General features: G+C 37.7%; 1 protein-coding gene across 2 annotated transcripts; it reads right to left on the bottom strand.

Moving 5' to 3' along the window:
* Positions 1-14,276: 14,276 nt before the first annotated feature.
* LOC142180365 (uncharacterized) lies at positions 14,277-20,402 on the bottom strand. 2 transcript variants are annotated; one of them, XM_075252427.1, is made up of 5 exons: positions 19,972-20,402; positions 19,086-19,212; positions 17,477-17,739; positions 17,288-17,389; positions 14,277-14,840 (listed from the first exon to the last, which is right to left on the bottom strand). In XM_075252427.1, the coding sequence occupies exons 3-5, from the start codon at positions 17,717-17,719 to the stop codon at positions 14,775-14,777; spliced, it is 411 nt and encodes a 136-aa protein (XP_075108528.1). In that variant the 5' UTR covers positions 17,720-17,739; positions 19,086-19,212; positions 19,972-20,402; the 3' UTR covers positions 14,277-14,774. The 2 variants fall into 2 exon arrangements, with proteins under 2 accessions (XP_075108528.1, XP_075108527.1); XM_075252426.1 differs by having other exon boundaries at positions 17,477-19,212.
* Positions 20,403-20,858: the final 456 nt, after the last annotated feature.

The raw sequence follows: 20,858 nt of genomic DNA, 5'->3' as shown, positions 1-20,858 counted from the left end.
GAAGTCAACTCAAATTAATTTTTAAGGTAAAAATTCTTATTTTTACCAGTTTTTATCATATAAGCTTTCCGGAAGAACACCTGGACTGCGCACACAAATCGAGGAAGGCTAAAATGAGGTTTGTGAGACCTCGAAACACAGAATTAGGTTCTAAAATATAATATGACCTATCGGATCATCACATTCTCTACCTCTAAAATAACCGTTCATCCTCGAACGGACATATAAAAGTACCTGAACTGGTGAAAAGATATGGATATCTACTCTGCAAATCTGACTCGAACTCTCAAGTAGCTACCTCAATGGGCTGACCTCTCCACTGTACTCAAACTGAAGGATAACACTTAGACCTCAGCTGTCAAACCTGCCGGGCTAGAATAGCCACCGGCTCCTCCTCGTAAGTCAAATCCTTGTCCAACTGGACAGAGCTGAAATCTAACGCGTGGGACGGATCGCCATGATACTTCCGGATCATGGACACGTGAAACACCGGATGAACTACTGATAACCCCGGTGGCAACGCAAGCCTGTAAGCCACCTCTCCCACTCTCTCCAGAATCTTAAAAGGTCCAATATACTTAGGGCTCAACTTGCCCTTCTTTCTGAACCTCATTACACCCTTCATGGGTGATACCTGGAGCAACACTCTCTCCCCGACCATGAATGCAACATCACAAACTTTGCGGTCGGCATAACTCATCTACCTGGACTAAGCTGTGCGAAGTCGATCCTGAATAATCTTGACCTTATCCAAGGCATCCTGTACTAGGTCTGTGCCCAACAACTGAGCCTCCCCTGGCTCGAACCACCCAACTGGCGACCGGTACCGCCTACCGTATAATGCCTTATAGGGAGCCATTTGGATGCTCGACTGGTAGCTGTTATTGTAGGCGAACTTTGGAAGGGGCAAGAACTGATCCCACGATCCTCCAAAGTCTATAACACATACGCGAAGCATATCCTCCAAGATCTGAATAGTGCACTCGGACTGTCCGTCCGTCTGAGGATAAAATATTATGCTCAACTCAACCCACGTTCCCAACTCACGTTGTACTGCCCTCCAAAAGTGTGAGGTGAACTGCGTACCTCAGTCAGAAATACTAGACACGGGCATACCATGAAGACGGATGATCTAGCGGATATAAATCTCTGTCAACCGCTCCGAAGAATAGGTAACTGCCACAGGAATGAAATGTGCTGACTTAGTCAGCATGTCCACAATGACCCAAACTGCATCGAACTTCCTCTGAGTTCGTGGGAGTCCAACAACGAAATCCATAGTGATATGCTCCCACTTCCACTCAGGAATCTCTATCTTCTGAAGCAAGCCACTAGGTCTCTGATGCTCACACTTTACCTGCTGATAATTTAGACACTGAGCTACATATGCAACTATATCTTTCTTCATCCTCCTCCACCAATAAAGCTACCGCAAGTCCTGATACATATTGGCGGCGCCCGGATGAATAGAATACCAGGAATTGTAGGCCTCCTCAAGAATCAACTCATGAAGTCCATCCATATTAGGCACACAAACACGACCCTGCATCCTCAAAACTTCGTCATCTTCAACAGTAACTTGCTTGGCATCACCGTGCTGCACTGTGTCCCTAAGGACCAATAAATGAGGGTCGTCATACTGCCGATCTCTGATGCGCTCAAACAAAAAAGACCGAGCGACTGTACAAGCTAGAACACGGCTGGGCTCTAAAATATCCAACCTCACAAACTGGTTGGCTAAATTATGAACATCTGATGCAAGAGGCCTCTCACCGACCGGAATGAACACAAGGCTGCCCATACTCGCTGCCTTTCTACTCAAAGTGTCTGCCACCACATTGGCATTTTTGGGGTGGTACAAAATAGTGATATAATAGTCTTTTAATAGCTCCAACCACCTTCTCTGCCTCAAATTGAGATCCTTTTGCTTGAACAAATACTGAAGGCTCCGATGATCCGTGAAAACCTCACATGACACATCGTAAAGATAGTGCCTCCAAATCTTCAGCACATATACAATGGCTGCCAACTCTAAGTCATGGACAGGATAATTTTTCTCATGAACCTTCAACTACCACGACGTATATGCAGTCAACCTGCCCTCCTGCATCAATACCGCACCGAGCCCAACACGGGACGCATCACAATATACCGTATAAGATCCTGAACCCGTGGGCAACACCAACACCGGCGTTGTAGTCAAAGTAGTCTTGAGCTTCTGAAAGATCGCCTCACACTCGTTTGACCACCTGAATAGGGCACCCTTATGGGTCAACCTGGTCAACAGGGCTGTTATAGATGAGAACCCCTCCACAAATAGACAGTAATAGCCCGCCAAACCCAAAAATGTCCCGATCTCCATAGCTGAAGTGGGTCTAGGCCAGTTCTGAACTGCCTCAATCTTCTTAAGGTCCACCTGAATGCCCTCTGCTGATACAATGTGCCCCAAGAAAGCAACCGAATCTAAAGAAAACTCGCACGTTGAAAATTTAGCATATAACTGGCTGGCTCTCAGAGTCTGAAGTACAATCTTAAGATGCTTCTCATGCTCCTCTCGACTGCGGGAGTAGATCAAGATATCGTCAATAAACACGATCACAAAGGAGTCCAAATAAGGCTTGAACACTCGGTTCATCAAATCCATGAATGCTGCTGGGGCATTTGTCAATCCAAAGGACATCACCAGAAACTCATAATGCCCGTACTGAGTCCGAAAAGTTGTCTTAGGGACATCGGATGCCCTAATCCTCAACTGATGGTAGCCAGATCTCAAATCAATCTTCGAAAACACCTTGGCACCCTGAAGCTGATTAAATAAGTCATCAATCCTTGGCAATGGATACTGGTACCGAATCCATGGAACAAACCTCCGCATTAGAATCACAGACATAAACCAAATAAGCTAGACACCCCTTCTCGACCATACGTCGAGCCTTCATATAAGAGATAACCCTGCTGGTAGAATGGCCAGGAGTCCCCCTCCACTCTAATCGAGACAACCCCAGCAAGACTAAGGTCACCATCTTGGCGTGACAATCCAATATCGCGTGATAAGGTGACAGCCAATCCATACCCAAGATAATATCAAAATTGACCATATTGAGAAGTAGAAGATCTACACTAGTCTCAAGACTCCCAATGGTGACCACACACGAACGATAAACACGATCTACAACAACAGCATCTCCCACAGGTATGGACACATACACAAGAGCACTCAAAGAATCACGAGGCACAACCAAATATGAAGCAAAATAGGATGACACGTAGGAATAAGTTGAACCCGAATCAAATAGAACTGAAGCATCTCTACTGCAAACTGAAACAGTACATGTGATAACAACATCAGATGACTCAGCCTCAGGCCTGGCTGGAAAAGCATAACATCGGGGCTGGGCCCTACCACTCTGAACTACATCTATAGGATGGCCTCTAGTTGGCTGGCCTCCATCTCAAATGGCCTGACCTCCACCTCTAACAATCTAGCCTCTACCTCTGGCTTCCTGCCCCCTGCCTCTGGCTGGCTGAGCGGGCGGTGCAGCAACTGTGCTGGAACCATGGCACCAGAACCCCGATGTTGTGAGATGCCCGAGGGAAAAATCTAGAAATGTGCCTCAGATCGCCACAAGTATAATAGGACCTTGGCTGCTGTGACTGCTGACCTTGAAACTGACCCTGTCGACCTGAGTAACCACCCTAAAAACTCTGGAGCGGAGGTGCACTAATAGGAGCTGGTGCACTGTATGCTAGCTGGTCGGAATAAGGCATATGAAGGCCACAACCACTGGAGGCACTATAGGATGCCTGGAATGCTGAATGAAACGGCCTGGGAGGATGGCCTCTACTAAAAGTACCCCTGCCTCCAGATGAGGCACCGCTAAACCCCCCGGAATGACATGGTCTCTTGTCAGATCCTTGACTTCCCTGAGCAAGAACCATCTCGACTCGCCTGGCGACATTGGCAGCCGCCTGAAAAGAAATCTCACTCCTAGTGTCCTTAGCCATTTGCAATCTGATGGGCTGAGCAAGTCCGTCAATAAACCTCCTCACCCTCTCTTTCTCTCTCTCTCTCTCTCGGTGGGAAGCAGAAGAAGAGCATGACGGGACAAATCCACAAAATGGGTCTCATACTAAGTAACAGTCATACTGCCCTGCTGGAGATGCTCGAACTGACGGCGATGCTCCTCTCTCAGTATGATAGGGAGAAACTTCTCTGGAAAGAGCAGAGAGAGTCCCAAGTAAGAGCAGGCGATCCAGCTGGTCTGGTCAACAAATAATCTCTCCACCATTTCTTGGCGGAACCAGTCATCTGAAATGCAGCAAAATCGACCCCATTGGTCTCCACTATACCCATGTTCCGTAGCACCTCATGACAGCTCTCAAGATACTCCTAGGGATCCTCTGAAGGATCACCACTGAAGTGAACTGGGAAGAGCTTGGTAAACCTATCCAATCTCCATAAAACCTCAAAAGACGTAGCTAACCCATCGCCGGCCTATGCCGCAACAACCGGTTGAACTACTCCGACTAGCTGTGCTGCTGGAGTCTGATACTGGGGAGCCATTAATCATGAAAGCATGGAAGAAATTAACATTTTAATACGAGAATAATAAGTGACAAGTAGCAAGTTAAAGCATAGAAAGAAATTAAAGCATGTAACAGTTAAAACATGGAATAAATGAATTAATGAAAGTATGGGAAAGCATGGAAACAAGTATTTTGACGGCGTATATATACTCGTCACCTTGCATATACGTCGCTACACATGTAATTCACATACCACTATCACACGACCCGGAATTCTCACTATCGTGACCGTGATGGCGCCTAACATTTCACTTGCTATGCAAGCCGACGTTAGAGAATTATTAAGCCAATCATTATTTAATTCAGTAAATAACAACAAATAAGCTAAGATGAAATACAGCGAGTGCGGAATACTTTAAAAACTTCATTAATTACTACCACCCAGATCTGGAGTCACAATTCACGAACTTCTAGGATTTACTACAAGTAAAAGTCTGAAAGAAATACAACTGTTTGAACGAAAGAAACAGTAAAATAACAACTGAAAAGATAGACGGGGACATCAAGGTCTGCGAACGCCAACGTATATACCTTAAGTCTCCGATGAACCAGTCCGAGCTGCTACACCTCTCGATCAGCTGGGACCAATACCAAAATATGCACAGGAAGTGCAGAGTGCAGTATCAGTACAACCGACCCCATGTACTGGTAAGTGTCGAGCCTAACCTCGACGAAGTAGTGATGAGGCTATAACATAGCAAACCTGTGCAATTTAACAGTATATGTATAAATAATAGTTAAACATGTACTATTGGGAGGGGGAACATGTGGAGGGGAATACGAGATAGAGAACTACAACATAATGGTAACTTGTACAGCCGATATACTATGAACCAATAAGAACAAATAAACACAGTAAAGGAAAAATGCACGGCATCACCCTTCGTGCTTTTACTCTCAACCTCACCATAAAATCAATAGAAATGGCACGGCATCACCCTTCGTGCATTAATACTCACAATATGGCACGACATCACCCTTCGTGCATTAACACTCACAATATGGCACGGTATTACCCTTCGTGCATTAACACTCACAATATGGCACGACATCACCCTTCGTGCATTAACGCTCACAATATGGCACAGCATCGCCCTTCATGCATTAACACTCATAATATGGAACGACATCACCCTTTGTACATTAACACTCTCCCTTACCATAATGCAATGAACAAATAACAACAGGAAGATAGAATAATAAGTATAAGCCTTACTTCAACATTTAGTTCCACAATATCAACCTCAACTTCGGAATCAATACTCAATTATCACCAGAAGATCCGTAAACATGATAAGAACGAACAATTTAACAATACTATTCTAAACACGGATAACATGAACAAAGGAAGCTATAATTGCAAGAAACCAAGCCCCACCCGCATGTTTTAACCCGACTACAACGCATAAGTACTCGTCACCTCACATATATATTGTTCCCCAACATTTAAACATATAGCAAATAGATTCCCTCAAGTCAAGGTTAACCATGACACTTACCTCGCTCCAAAGGCCACGCAATGGTCAATTACCATTTTTTCTCTAGAATCCACCTCCAAACCACTCGTATATATTCACAAACGACTCAATAATATCAAATATTACTAAAGAAATCAATTACATTTCATAAATTTAGATTCCCCAAACTTTCCCCCAAAAAGTCAAAAATTGACCCCGAGCCCGCTTGGTCAAAACCCGAGGTTCGGACAAAAATTCATTTACCCGTTCACCCCGAGCCCGATTATATAATTAGTTTCGGTCTAAATCCGCAATTTGCAAAAAAAAAAACCCAATTCTTCCTAAATCCCTAGTTTTCTACCATGAAAGAACAAAGATTAGGGCTAGGAATTTAATGGGTGATGATAAAAATGGAAGAAAATGAGTTAAAGAGTACAAACCTATGAATTGGTGTTAACTTTTCCCTTCAAAATCGCACCTAGGCCGAGCTCTAATAGAGAGTTTATGAAAAATGGGTAAAATCCCGTTTTTGAAATGTTTTAAGGTTTGTGCGTCAGGCCTTCTTCGCGTTCGCGAAGGGCCTGCCGCGTTTGCGAGGGGTCTGCCGCGTTCGCGATGTGTAGTGGCCCAAATGGTTTTTGCGTTCGTGAAGGCTATTCCCCCTGGCCTCCGCGTTTGCGAGCCAGTGCTCGCGTTCGCGTAGAAGAATGAGTGTCCCCTCCCCTAGGTCCCTCAAGCTTCACATTCATGAGAAGCTGTTCGCGATGGGTAAGCCCCCACTACCTCGCGTTCGCGACCTAGCTACTGCATTCGCGTAGAAGAAAATCATCCTGCCCTATTTTACCTTTCGCGTTCGCGAGAGTACCTCCGCGAATGCAATGAAGGAAACACCAGATAACAGCTGAAGCCAAAAACCAGATTTTTCTAAGTTTTAAAACACCCGTAGCCTATCCGAAACTCACCCGAGCCCTCGGGGCTCCAAACCAAATATGCACACAAGTCCAAAAATATCATAGGAACTCGCTCGCGCGACCAAAACACCAAAATAACGCCTAAAACTACGAATCGGACACCAAATCAAATGAAATTTTTAAGAAGACTTTAAAACTTCTATTTTCACAACCAAACGACCGAATCACTTCAAACTAACTCCGTTTCTCTTCAAATTTTACAGACGAGTCGTAAATATAATAATGGACTTGTACCGGGCTCCGGAACTAAAATACGGATACGGTATCAACAAAACCAACCCTCAGTTAATTCTTAAAAACCATTAAACTTCCAAATTTTTAATTTTTAACAAAAATTCATAACTCGAGCTAGGGACCTCCGAATTTGATTCCGGGCATACGCTTAGGTCCCATATTTCGATACGGACCCACTGGGACCATCAAAACACAGGTCCGAATCTGTTTACTCAAAACGTTGACCGAAACCAACTCAAATTAATTTTTAAGATAAAAATTCTTATTTTTATCAGTTTTTAACATATAAGCCTTTCGGAAGAACATTCGTACTGCGCATGCAAATTGAGAAAGGCTAAAATGAGGTTTTTAAGACCTCAAAATACAGAATTAGGTTCTAAAATATAAGATAACCTATCGGGTCATCACAACCACATAGATCAAAGGTTCCTAATTCCCTTAAATCAAGATTGGACCCAGCTCTGCAAGCAAAACAATGCTCAACCGGGGCCTTTCCTCTAAAATTCGCCTCCAAATCAATTGAATCTAACAAAAATCGACTCAACAACATCAAATAATGCTAGGAAAATCAATTATAATACATAAATTTAAGATCTTTACACTTTTCCCAAAAAGTCAGCAAAAGTCAACCCCGGACTTGTTTGGTCAAAATTCGAGATTCGAACCAAAACCTAATTATCCCATTCACCCCCGAACTCGATCATGTGATTAGTTTCAAAATCTGGCCTCAATTTGAGGTCTAAATCTCAATTTTACAAAAACCTCAAATACTTCCCAAATTCCTAATTTTCTACCATGAAAGAACATAGATTAAAGTTAGAAATTAATGGGTGTTGATGAAAATGGAAGAAAACAAGTTTAAAGTATACTAACCTATGAAAGGGTGATGAAATTTCTCCTCAAAATTGCCTATAGGTCAAGCTCTAATGAAAAGATTGTGAAAATGGGTGAAATCTCGTCTTTGGGATATTTAATAGACTGGGCGTTAGGCTTTCTTCACGTTCGCGAAGGGCCTGCCGCGTTCACGAAGCACAGCAACCAGAATGGCCTACCTGTTCGCGAGGTTCCTCACGCATTTGGAAGGCTTCTCCCCCCATGTCTTCGTGTTCGCGTAGAACAACCCTCAGATCCTCCCTCCCCCAGGCCCCTTACTCTCCGTGTTCGCGTAGTGCTGGTCGCATTCGCGAAGGGTTATCCCATCACAACTTCGCGTTCGCATACACAACCTCACGTTCGCATAGAGAAAAATCTCCCCCAACCTAGATTACTCTTTGCGATTGCGGGAGTATCTTCGCGTTCGTGAAGAAGAACACACCAGATACAACAATAGTGCAAAAACTAGAAATTTTTCTAAGTTCAAATGGTTTGTAGCCTATCCGAAACTCACCCGAGGCCCTCGGGCTCCAAACCAAACATGCACACAAGTTTAATAACATTATACGAACTCGCTCGCGCGATGAAAATATCAAAATAACATATAGAACTACGAATCGGACACCAAAACAAATGAAATTTTCAAAGAAACTTGAGAACTTTTAATTTTTCAACCGGACGTCCGAATCACGTCAAATCAACTCTGTTTCGTACCAAATTTTGCAAACAAGTTATAACTACTAAGACGAACCTATACCAAGTTCCGGAACAAGAATTCAAATCCGGTAGCAATAAAGTCAACTTACAGTCAAACATAGAAATTCTTTAAACCTTTAAACTTCTAAATTTTCAACAAATTATGCTAGATCAAGTTAGGGACTTCCGAATTCGATTTCGGGCATACGCCCAAGTCCCAAATCACGATACGGACCAGTCGGGCTTGTCAAAATATTGATCCGGGTCTGTTTACATAAAACCTTGACCGTAGTCAGCTCAAATGAGTTTTAAGGCACGATTTCATATTTTCATCAATTTTCTCATAAAAATTTTCCGAAAAAAGGCACGGACTGCCGCATGCAAATCGAGGTCTCAAAACACTGAAATGAAGGGTAAAATTGAAATTGACTTATCGGGTCATCATAATTTTATAAATATTTTGCATACTTTTAATGATTTAGAGGATGGAAAGGAGTAGCTTTGGAGTGGAGGAGTAGCTGGTTATAAAGAAGGTGATGGAAGGTGAGAGGAGAAGAAAGAAATAGTAGTTAATAGATATTCTTTTTGTTATTCATCTAAATAGTGCAAAATGAATGGGCACACTAGGAAGAAAAAAAAAAGAAAAATGAAGAAAAGAATAAACAGTTAAAAGCAACTAAAAAATAAGAATAAAAATTAACAGATTATTTTATAGAAGTAGACGTTGTTGCTATATTTTTTAAAGATTTCAAATAAAGGGAAAGCATCGATATAACTTTTGAAAGCTGGAAAATAAAAGTTACATAGATACTTAATATATTAATTGAACAAAGAAAAAACTATGTTTCTTGAAGTTCATCTCTTTCTTTCATATTTACTTAAGCAAAACTAGAAAAAATTGTTCCCATATATAGATTATTACACAAACCTTTTCTGATAAATAAAAAAATCCTCAAGTGATGAAAAATTAAAGACAAAAAACTAAGTGAGAATAAAATGTTTATAGCTTAAAATCTAATCTATTTTTGAATTTGATGATTATAAAAGATTTATATATTTTTTATTATTTAAAAATTAGAAAAAAATTATACATAACCGCGCGAAGCGCAGATTAATTCACTAGTTATTTATATAATTGACGGACTAGAGAAAGTGACTTGGGACCTCTCATAGTCCAAGAAAACCTATTTATTTTTTCTCTCCATATTTTAACATTTCCCTTATTATTCTTTTTATTTTAGTTTATGTTAGAATTTCAAAAGTTATGCCCCTTAGAAGACATCCAGTAAAAGAAGTCCAATATCCATTACTATTAAAAAGAAAATCACTTCTTGCCTAACCGCTCAATTGCAATTAATTCGCAGCATATGCAACCTACTAATTCTTCAAGGAATGAAGGGTAATATACCTACTCATATTCATAATTACACGTTCAAGGTTGTAGAAAATAAAATTAGCCTTGATAATAAAGAACTAGTAAAAAAACAAGTTTAACCTATTTCATTCCTCGATTTTCTACTCGGTATGGTCATAAATACTTATAGTCGCACAAGCATAAGAATCCGCAAATTCATAGTTTAGTATTTAGCTTTCATTATTTTGTCCCTTTCTTCAGAACAATCAATGAACTTTAACAAAAAGACGAAATACGAATCATCATGTGGGCCGTGTGTGACTCGGTTAAGATTTTTGTGGAGTATCTTGACTAAAAAGTATCCCACTTTGTTAGAACATGCACCATTATTTTAAAGCTTTTGTGACCAATATTCATTTACTTTCTTCATCGTAACTATTTTTTTCATTGTGTGACTTTAATGCTTAGTTTTTTATTTTAGTTGTCATCATTTTTTTAAAAGGTGTTTTCGGGGCGAGCCCCGGACGAAACGCACCAAAAATGTCAAGAGGCGATGGTGTGGACGAAAGTCTCAAGAGACGTACGCCCATCAATTCGGGGCCTATGTCTGGGTGTTCGGGGCATATGTCCAGGCGTTTGAGGCGCGTTCTTTTAGTGAGGCGTAAGCCCCAAAGACTTTTTCAAATTAAAACAAAATTTGTTGAATAAGTCCTTCATATAATACCCAAATTCTCAAAAGTCAGTTTGGTAATTACTCAAAAGTTTTAAAAAGAACTGAAATGTATTAAATTTAAAAGGTAAGACCTTTTTTATTGATTGAAGCCCTAATTCATGGTCTTTCCAAATTCTTTATCTTGTCATCTAGTCTACTAATATCTCCTAAAAACAACGAATATTCAATTTATTTTTACAAATACAAAGAGAACTACATTCACTTTTTTAACACCAAGATGAAAGTTCAAATTGCAGGTTAGTCATCCTTTTTGTTTCTCCATATAGAAAATTTTATTCTTTTCGACTCAAGTACTTGTGCTTCTAAGTAGCGTATAATAGATTATTTTGACTAATTTTTTTGTGTTTGAATACATATATATATATATATATATATATATATATATATATATATATATATATATATATATATATATATATATATATTCACATATTTATAGTTTTCTTCAATTTTTATGCAATTTTACATGTTTATAAATATTTACTCTAATTATATTATTTTATAAAATAGTAAAAATTAAATACCTATGGGGCTTACGCCCCCCGCCTTGAGGTTTACGCCTCGCTGAGTAGCTAGCTTTATTACTAAGGTTGTGGAGCCAATGATGGATGTAATGTTAATATGTGTTTATCATTATATCTTATTATTTATACAAAACAAAATATATCAACGATTCCACAATATACATTTCAATAAGACTATCTTTAAGTTTGATCAATTTGATCGCTTTAACCAAGTCTTTAGTGTGCATTTAAACACAAAAAGGTGACATGAGGCAACTATTTCTCACATTTTTCAAGTGCTTGAAATGGCCCGAAAAATAAACTCATCACACTTTTTATATTGTTTTCTTTTTTCTTTTCTTACCTCACCCTTTTTCATCGGAAACTATGGAATAACCCGTGAACCTTTCCGACAATTGGTCTCTTCAATTTTTTTAATCTCTTTCCACTCTCTCTCTCTCACACACGCACACACAAATCACACTCAACAAAATGCAAACAAAACAAGCAAACATCTGTAAAGGAAAGATTTTAAAAAATGTCAAACCTAGGTAGTATATTCCATCATCACCACAAATAGCCTGCCTTTCACCGTTCTTTTCAAGAATGAAGAAACTCAAACTCAATATGTTTTCTTCTTCCAAGTTGGTCGAATTTATGGCTGGAAAATAGTAGAAAAGTGGCTCAAAAATTGATAGAAAATGGCAGAAATAATTTTTTGGGGATTGACCCGAAAATGTTTGAAGAAAATGAGTTCGGATATAAAAGAAGAAATAATGTGATAATGTGAGGAAGATGAAGAATGGTACTGCATCTATCGCTTAAAAATGGCAGAAGAAAAAAGTTTGGAAGATAATGATGAAGAAGAACAAACATTGCCGGAATATTGATTTTTCCGGAACGGAGGGGCTCCTGGAGAGATGGCGATGGGTGGGGTAGCTTTTCTCATTTTTATATTTATTTTTTTTAGTTTTTTTTAAAATTTATTTAAGGAAATCCACGTGTCCTCGTCTTATTTGTCACTATACATGTGAATTCCACGTATTTTATATTTGGTTGCCTACAAAATTTGTGCCTAAATAACATGGTAAATACTTGGTTAAAGTGCTCAAATCGAATGTGTATTTAAGTAAAAAATGTGAACAATTTTAAGGGATTGTCAATGTATTTTGTCTTTGCATAATTGAGGACAAACTAACTTGGCACCTCTCCTAGTACAAGAAAACCTTTTTTTCTCCATATTATTTCCCTTATTAATCTTTTCATTTTAATTTATATTAGAATTCCAAAAGTCATGTCCTTTAGAAGACATCCTGTAAAAGAAGTCCAATATCCATTAATATTAAAAAGAAAATCAATTCTTGCCTAACCGCTCACTTGCAATTAATTCTCAGCATATGCAGTCTACTATTTCTTCAAGGAATGAAGGGTGATATACCTACTCATATTCATAATTACTTGCTCACTAGTGGAATTAGCCGCGCATTACGCGCGACCATAGAAATTATTCAAAATATTACTATATTAAATAGTATTTCTTGATATTTATAGTTATTGATTTATTGATTTTATAAAATGAAAACCAATCTTTGATTCTACTATGAATTATTACAATGAATAAATGGCATACTACAACAGTTTAAATTATATTCACAACGCAAAATTTCATCTTAAACTCACAGTGAATGTTAATTAAATTCCAACTTTAACCAATTGAAAGTGAAAATCAAAATCTCAAATATAATATCCTTAATTTCATTTACATTACACGACTCCTTCATTTTACTATTAAAAAGGATTTCTAACACATTGCCTCTTGATCTGCCAAAACTAAATTATGCTTCTAGCTCACAGAGTACCTACACCTTATCTATCTAAGGCTGTAAAATTAAACCCAAAAGTCCTCGACACCTTATCATACGATTTCAAACTATGATATCGCACCTCATCGATCTCTTTTTCGTTCAGCTAATGATCTCTGACTAAGCATTTATCGATATTAGTTAGGCAAAATATTTGCTTACTTTTTTGCATTATCTTGGACAAAATTTTCCTGCAAACTCGTACAGATTAATAAGCCTAAAATCAGTAAAATATGTTGGAGAATTTACCCTTGCACTACAAAAAAAAACCCAATTACCAACAAAAACAATTGTTGGTAAATTGATCAAATTGGTTGGCAATTTGAGTTACTAACAGATTACCAACGAATATTGATCTGTTGCTAAAAGGCTCGATGGTAAATTTTACCAACCAATTTGAATTTGTTGGTAAAATTACCAACTAAAAATCAGTTAGTAAACACCAAATAAATTTGTTGGTAATTTTTGAATCTTGAGTCCAAGATTTTCGTTGGTAAATTTACTAATCAAAATTCGGTTGGAAGTCCGTTAGTAACTTTACTAACAGTTAGAAAATGAATTAGTAAAATTGGTTTTTCATTATTTAAATTGTGTTTGTAACTGGTTGGTAAATATAGTAACAAAGAAAAATTCCGTCAGTATTCCGTTAGCAACTATACTAATGGATACCAACTTGGTTGGTAAATCCGATAGTATATTTTTAAAAATACATTGGCAATCGGTTGGTAATTTTAGCTATGGAAAAGTTATGTTTAGTAAATTGTTGGTAATTTACAAACAAATTTCAAATTCGTTAGCAAATATGGTTATTTATTTTTAAAAATTACGTTAGTAATTTGTTAGTAATTCGTCATAAAATTTACTAACAAATTATAAATATGTTACCAACTATTACAAGTTAAATGGGTATATTAAATTTTTTATTTTTAATAATTGTATTAATATTAATTTAAAGCTTTAAAAGATCTAAAAAAATACTTAAACTAAACAAAGAGCATACTAGAACTTTATAAATAATAATAACATCTATCATGAAGTAGAAAGCAGAATCCAAGACGTGTCTAACATAAAAGAAGCTAAAATAAATCTAAATATGACTCGTGTCATTTGACGACGAGTCATGTCTACGAGAAGGCGGTGTAGGTAAGCCACCTATGAGGACCGACAGACGGTTTTGGAGTAGTTGATCAACTTGCTCACGCACCTCTTGATGCATTTCGTGTCTCATTTCTTCACGCAATTCTTCTTGCATTTCTTCTCTCATTTCTTGTCTAATCTCTTTTCTGATCTCTGATCTCATCTCATGCTTCATCTCTTCCTTAATTTCTTGCAAACGATGTCCGACACATTCATTCACACGAGCATTAAAGTCTAGATCTTGAAGTGGAGATATCGAACTGAAGGATGCACCAACATGCCCATAGAAAGGAGCTTGAGAACCAAGACCATAAATGCGCGTCTTCTTAACACCGACTTCCTCCAATTAAATTTGTGAGAAATCAACTTAATGAGGCTCACTGGACCCATCTTCAGGTTGAGACGCAGACGCAATTTTAGACATTATGGCATCCTGAACAAAATAAAATGATATAAACTCTATAATAATAACTTTTGTAAGAGAAAACATCAAGAACACAGTCATAAAGGCAACAAAACTGAAAACTCAAATGTCAATAACAACACCTTAAAGACAATTGTTTTGATGTACACAACAATATTTTTCCCTACAAATTGCATTACTTGTTTGTCATCAATTTGTTATACTTTCAAATAAAGAAGTAATAATTTCAACAGTGACATGTTATATAGCTTATATGTGCATATTTTTAAAATCTCAAAGGTAAAGTAAGATGGAAGTCTAACTCCTGTTCAGAAATCCAACAGGTTTTGTTATTCTATAGATAAAATAACTAGTTAAGGAGCATGTAAAGGTTGTGTTACACTCTCATTTTATGATACAATTGTATGACGAATTTGGCAAGACAGTTATAAAGTTACTAAAGAGAAAATTATTGCTACTGGGAACAAAAGAAATGCGGAGAATATCACATGCCTTTAAGAAATCAAAACCCAGTATTAGACACAGCTACAGAACCTAATATTCTTAATAAAGACTGCAGTTATGAATCTCAGGAGTTTCAATCACACATATATTATACTACTTTAAGAGAAAAAGGGGAAAAGATTAAGATATAAAACCCAAGAAGAAATAGAAGAAAATGCAAGTGTATAAACAATATAATGGCACACATACCTTATAAAGAAGATGCACTATAGATCTAATTGTCATATTCAAAAACGCTTTCTTAGAGGAATATCTATATTCTATAAATCCAAAGGACAAATGAGCAAATTTAAATGCAAAAATTCTGACAAGAAAATTTTTTAAAAGAGCTCAATGAATCATCTTGGAGTTTCCTAGAGAAGGATGGCTAAAATTGAATACTAATGGTGCTACGAGAGGGAACCCAAGCAAGAGTTCAATTGGTTACTGTCTACGAGATGCATTAGAGGATATTATTTATGCACATGGGTAGGAGATTCATGAAACTACAAATACAGAAGCAGAGGCAGTAGCTATGTAAAGCTCAGTTGCTATCTCCTATTTGGGTGCAAACAGATTCTATGCTATTGAAGAATGTCATTGAAGGAAGGTGGAGTACACCATGGGGAATTGTAGAGCATGTGGAGGAAATAAGGAATCTGTTACAGGAGTGTAACGCTATCATAACGCATATATATCGCTAAGGCAACAAACTGGCTGATCACTTAGCTAATTATGCTCTTGATGTAGGCCCTATGGAGTGTGATTCTTTTGCACAACTAGATAGTACAGGGAAAAGGATTGTAAATAACGATAAACTTCAATGCCCATACTTAAGGATAAGAGTTGCAAGAGATTGAAAGGGGAGGAGAAGGTGAACACAACGGAGGGGGAGATAACCATCCATGCCTGCATTGTTCAAATCCTTAGGGAGGAGAACATGGTGGGTCTTGTTTATATTAACATTGTGCTCTTTTTTGCAGGGTAAGCTACTGTATTCATGCCTTACTATTTGATACAATTTCATTGGGTGGTATTAGCACTTGATGCTCACTCCCATGAACGAGTATCGATAGTAGGTATAAGCATGAAACCATGGAGTAAATCAAAAATACTTAGGACTATCTGTGCTCTCAATCTCGGAGAGCATATGCTCAGAATACACAATCATGTCCAAACCACTATGTTTCTGCCATTTTTCCATAAAGAAAAGAGGGACTCACATTTACTGCATCTCAGAGGAAAGCCACTGCCTAGTTCTTTGGCCACGCTACTGACTGACTTTGGGAGCTACATTTGGAGTGCTCTCAGAAGGGCATATGCACTGTATTATATAAGTATAGTTTTCCAGGATATGATTCATGGGAATGATACATTGATATTATACTGGACATCGCTACATTCTAGGAAGGTACACTACATTATCATAAAGGAAACTCATTGTGCTATAGACCTGGACAACTCGAAGTTTCAAATGTGGAAGGTGATTCACAGGATATTTACCAAATATGGGGAGTTAATAGAAGACATAAAAGGATGCAATGGAATCTCAAGACGAGTTTCAACAAATCAACAAGGAATCACATAAAACAATGCACGAATATCGTGTGAACTGAAGGATGTACTGTTTTCATTTGGTTTAGTGCTCAAAGTTTGTGCTACGCTTTCAAGACAAATAATGAAGATGTCAACAAATTATTCAAAGAGCTACAAGGATCTGACCAGCTCTTGGCAGAAGACGAATCAAATTTGGAGACAGTGGGCGCTCATGCGATTTATATCCATATGGCTAGTTTATATTCTGTTTCGTTTATACTGTTATGGGTTACAAGTTTCTACATTTCTTAGTTCAAATTGTAAGACCAATTTTGGGTATCACTCGCTCAAAATTGGTAATAGGAGATATGTAATCGCCAAGATAGGTGCTTTACTTTTACTTGTCAAAAAATGACAGCCAAGCTATAGTAACTTACATATGTGCTCTTAGATTTCTGGTCCACAAACTCCTTGTTCGCCTTGACATGTGTCTTATTCAGAAGCTCATGTGGATGAGCTGGTTTTCCTAGTTCTTTCGTCTAAAATTGAAAATCACGTTCACTATATTAATACATAATCACTAGCTTTGGAGATATTATAACTTGGCTAAAGAAAAATGAATATACCAGTAGTCTTGCATGTTCTCGGTGAGTTCTGGAGCCTCCTGTATGGCGTGAGGGACCAGACCCTTCACCACCTTTCTCACTTAGTCGATTCCTTGAGCATTGCGCGGACTTGGCTTTAAAAGCCTCAGTCTCCCAGTGAGGCTTCCAGCTCTCCCAAATAGATACTGGAATATGTTTGCGCTTCTTCTCACAAAGTCTTGCTTCAGATAACATACCCTTGTATCGTTCTGCACATTTGCTCATAAACTTATCCTGTATGGCACCTTCAATTGCAGTGTCCCATTGAAATCGTTTATGTGTGAGAAGATCAAATGAAAAATAACACAAGATATTGATAACAACAACAACAACTTACCCAGTGTAGTAGACTCTCGGCTCAAGAAAGATAAAGGAACTCCAAATATTATCGATCTTATTTAAAAAAAAAAAGAATAGCTCCAAATATCTAAAAGGAATGAGAAGGATCTTCTAGCCTAGCTAAAGAAAAAAATTTACTGATCTAGAAATCAAGTTAATAACAGAGATCATCAACCAAATACTAAGAAAGAACTGTGATCCCTCAAGACAGCAAAAACCTTTGCCACACAATTATTATCAACATATAGGACCAAAAGTTTATGCTTATTCCATCCTTACTGTTGTGGTCATTATAAATTTCCCCTAGTTCTTCTCGGACACTGGTGCCGCAGGACAGAGCAGTCCTAGAATTGCTCTGTCAAGGTACTTGATAAATGACGATGCTTGGCCCAGAACCTATACAGTTCAACATATGTATATTCTGGAAGTTGAAGGAAATATGAGATCTTAAAATAATTCATGCAGTAGTTACTTCATGACATTTGTACATTTGGCAGAAAGGGAAACTAACTAGTATAATATTAAGGTATTAAGTTTTCTATTTTTCATCCTTTTATCTTGCATTACTGATGTGTATGTATTTATAGCAGCATAAAACACTAAAACTAAGAAGTCTTGAATGTTATAAAAGCTGTTATATATAAGGATTATGATTGTTTTTCACTAATTATGCAACAAAAATAAGATATTGCAATGAGAGGAATTCAAGTATCGTGAAATTCTGATAAATGTATCACATATGTACTCAGCAGAAGGATATTCTGAAGAAAAAAATACCAATATGACGAAACTAGAAGGACTTAACCATGATTACAAGGTTTCTCAAAGATGTAAGAGATGGATAATAGTCTACTTCTGATAGAATTAATAGCAGTAGATGAAATAATTAGGAGCTCATTCACGATATCATGATTTCTCCCACATTTTAGGTCGGACTACTGAATTGTCTGTCCAGAAACTAACAAAGTAAAGAACTGCATTCTCCCTAGCCAACTAAAGCATACTTCTAATGCATTTGTTTATTAGTTCATCATAACCATCCCATATCTCCTATACATCTCGACATTGAAGACTACTAACCAGATTTTGTTTGGCTACCCACCCTAGTATTAATCAAATCAGAGATGTCAGAAGCCCCGAACCAGTGCTTTTTGGAATGCGCACAGAACAGATGAAACACAAGATTGATACATCAGAAATTTAAAATGTACAAAGTCCATTATTCAAATGATAATTAGTACTATAACTTTACCTTAAACTCTTCCCAATAGAAGTTTTTTGTCTCTGGTGTAACAGACTTCCAATTATGTCCTTCATGATCCAGTTTCTCCTTGAAGATTTTTGTGATAGACCGAGCGACTTGATTGCCCGGCTCCAGACTTGAGTAAATAAGAAACGAATTATTTTATTACTCCATTCCATTTAAAGCTTTCATATTCTTTCAAGAAGCATTTGAGAAATAACGTGAATTACTTAGACGGTGCTTAATAATCATCAAGAGGGACATTCTTCTGTCCATCTTCTTACGAGAACAACCAATTTATATTTTTTGTGTGAAGTGTAAGTAATATTTTTATTTTACACAATTACTGTAGTAAATGAGTTGTTACCTCCTAACTAGAGTTAATATGAAGGAATTAAGATTTTGGTATGCAACGAAGACCACATTAATGCACTCATATAGGCACATCACATACAGTCTTCCAAAAGTTTTCCTAATAAGACCAAGTCTTACTTCATATGAAATAAAATAGAAAAGCTTTCCTCTATAAGACGATTCCATGAGCATATTCATCTAGAGTCATTGTCTAGTCATATTGAAAAAGATAAGAACTTTCCTGCTTTCTCTAGTTTTTGGATATGAGCACCCTGCTGTTAGAGTAGAAAATCAAATGACATGTTCATTTGAAGTGCTTGTCCTACGTACCATATAAAAAAGATAAAAAAAGATTTCGCTAACTGGAATACTATAACAAATTGTGCCTCAACATGTCTATCCCAATAGTCTAAATATGTATCTATCTTTCTAGATGCTAAACAATCAGGTATGACTTCACAAAGATGCACTGATACACACCAGATAAGCACAAAACAAAAATAAATAAAAAAATATAAATAGATGACACTTGTACTCTTACCCTCCAAGGACGATTGTAATTGGGATACGGTTACCACCACTTGTGTTTGTCGAACTTGTTGATCGGATTTCATCTCCAGGTGTACCGAGATCAGAAGATGAAGATGGTAAGGATCTGTTTATAGCTGCATCCGAATGTGGCGTTTCTATAACTGGAGGTTCAGGTGATAATGGTGACTAATTAGATGTGGGACTCAACATCTCAGGAGATCTCAGTGTGTTTGCATTCCTGTTTTCAGCATATCTACGTTCTCCACCTCCCCTAGGTGCCATATCTGCAATTCCAAAGTCATATGTAGATGAACAAATAACATAATTAATGAAATGTGATCAAATCTAATTGGATACAGTAATAAGTAGTTAATTGATATATTATTCCAAGAGTATTTAATTGATACATTACTCCAAGAACAGAATGCTCTGAAAAAAATAAGGCATACAAGTATTAATCTAGACATGGCAGATTAAAAAGGCAAACATCTGAAAAGGAATAAATTTACTTTATAAGTATTTCTTACTGCACTTGCAAAATACAACTACTACTCCTCACAAAATGAGAGTGAGGGTAACCGGTCAAGTAGAGTCTTGCTTATGGGTGAGTTGTGCACCACACTTATAATCAGGAGGCTATGAGGCATTTAGGAAAGGTTACATTTCTTTCAATTAATAGATCGTGCTATAAAGCGAAGTTATAAGAACATATGAAATCTAAATCGTGCTTTGTGTTTCCTATCTAACAGGCTACCTACGCTCAGGATATGGCACAGCGAGAGATAGGTATGGATCCGGGGGAAGGTACCAGTCATTCCCCACCAGGTCAGAGGGATAGATTTCCCTTAGAGGCTCACAGTGAGTCTCCAGTACCCCTAGTTTCAGCTTCCCCAGCAC

This window comes from Nicotiana tabacum, chromosome 4 (assembly GCF_000715075.1).
Source record: "Nicotiana tabacum cultivar K326 chromosome 4, ASM71507v2, whole genome shotgun sequence".
Taxonomy (NCBI): domain Eukaryota; kingdom Viridiplantae; phylum Streptophyta; class Magnoliopsida; order Solanales; family Solanaceae; genus Nicotiana; species Nicotiana tabacum.
Note: the sequence above shows the minus strand (reverse complement) of the source record. Positions and strands in the feature narration are given on the sequence as shown.

Excerpts from the sequence above, each read along its gene's own strand:
- LOC142180365 (XM_075252426.1), bottom strand. The coding sequence starts at position 17,719 with ATGAGCAAATGTGCAGAACGATACAAGGGTATGTTATCTGAAGCAAGA. Across the intron at positions 17,390-17,476 it reads GAGAACATGCAAGACTACTG|ACGAAAGAACTAGGAAAACC; the intron begins GTATATTCATTT and ends TTTCAATTTTAG. Across the intron at positions 14,841-17,287 it reads AGAAATCTAAGAGCACATAT|GATGCCATAATGTCTAAAAT; the intron begins GTAAGTTACTAT and ends TATTTTGTTCAG.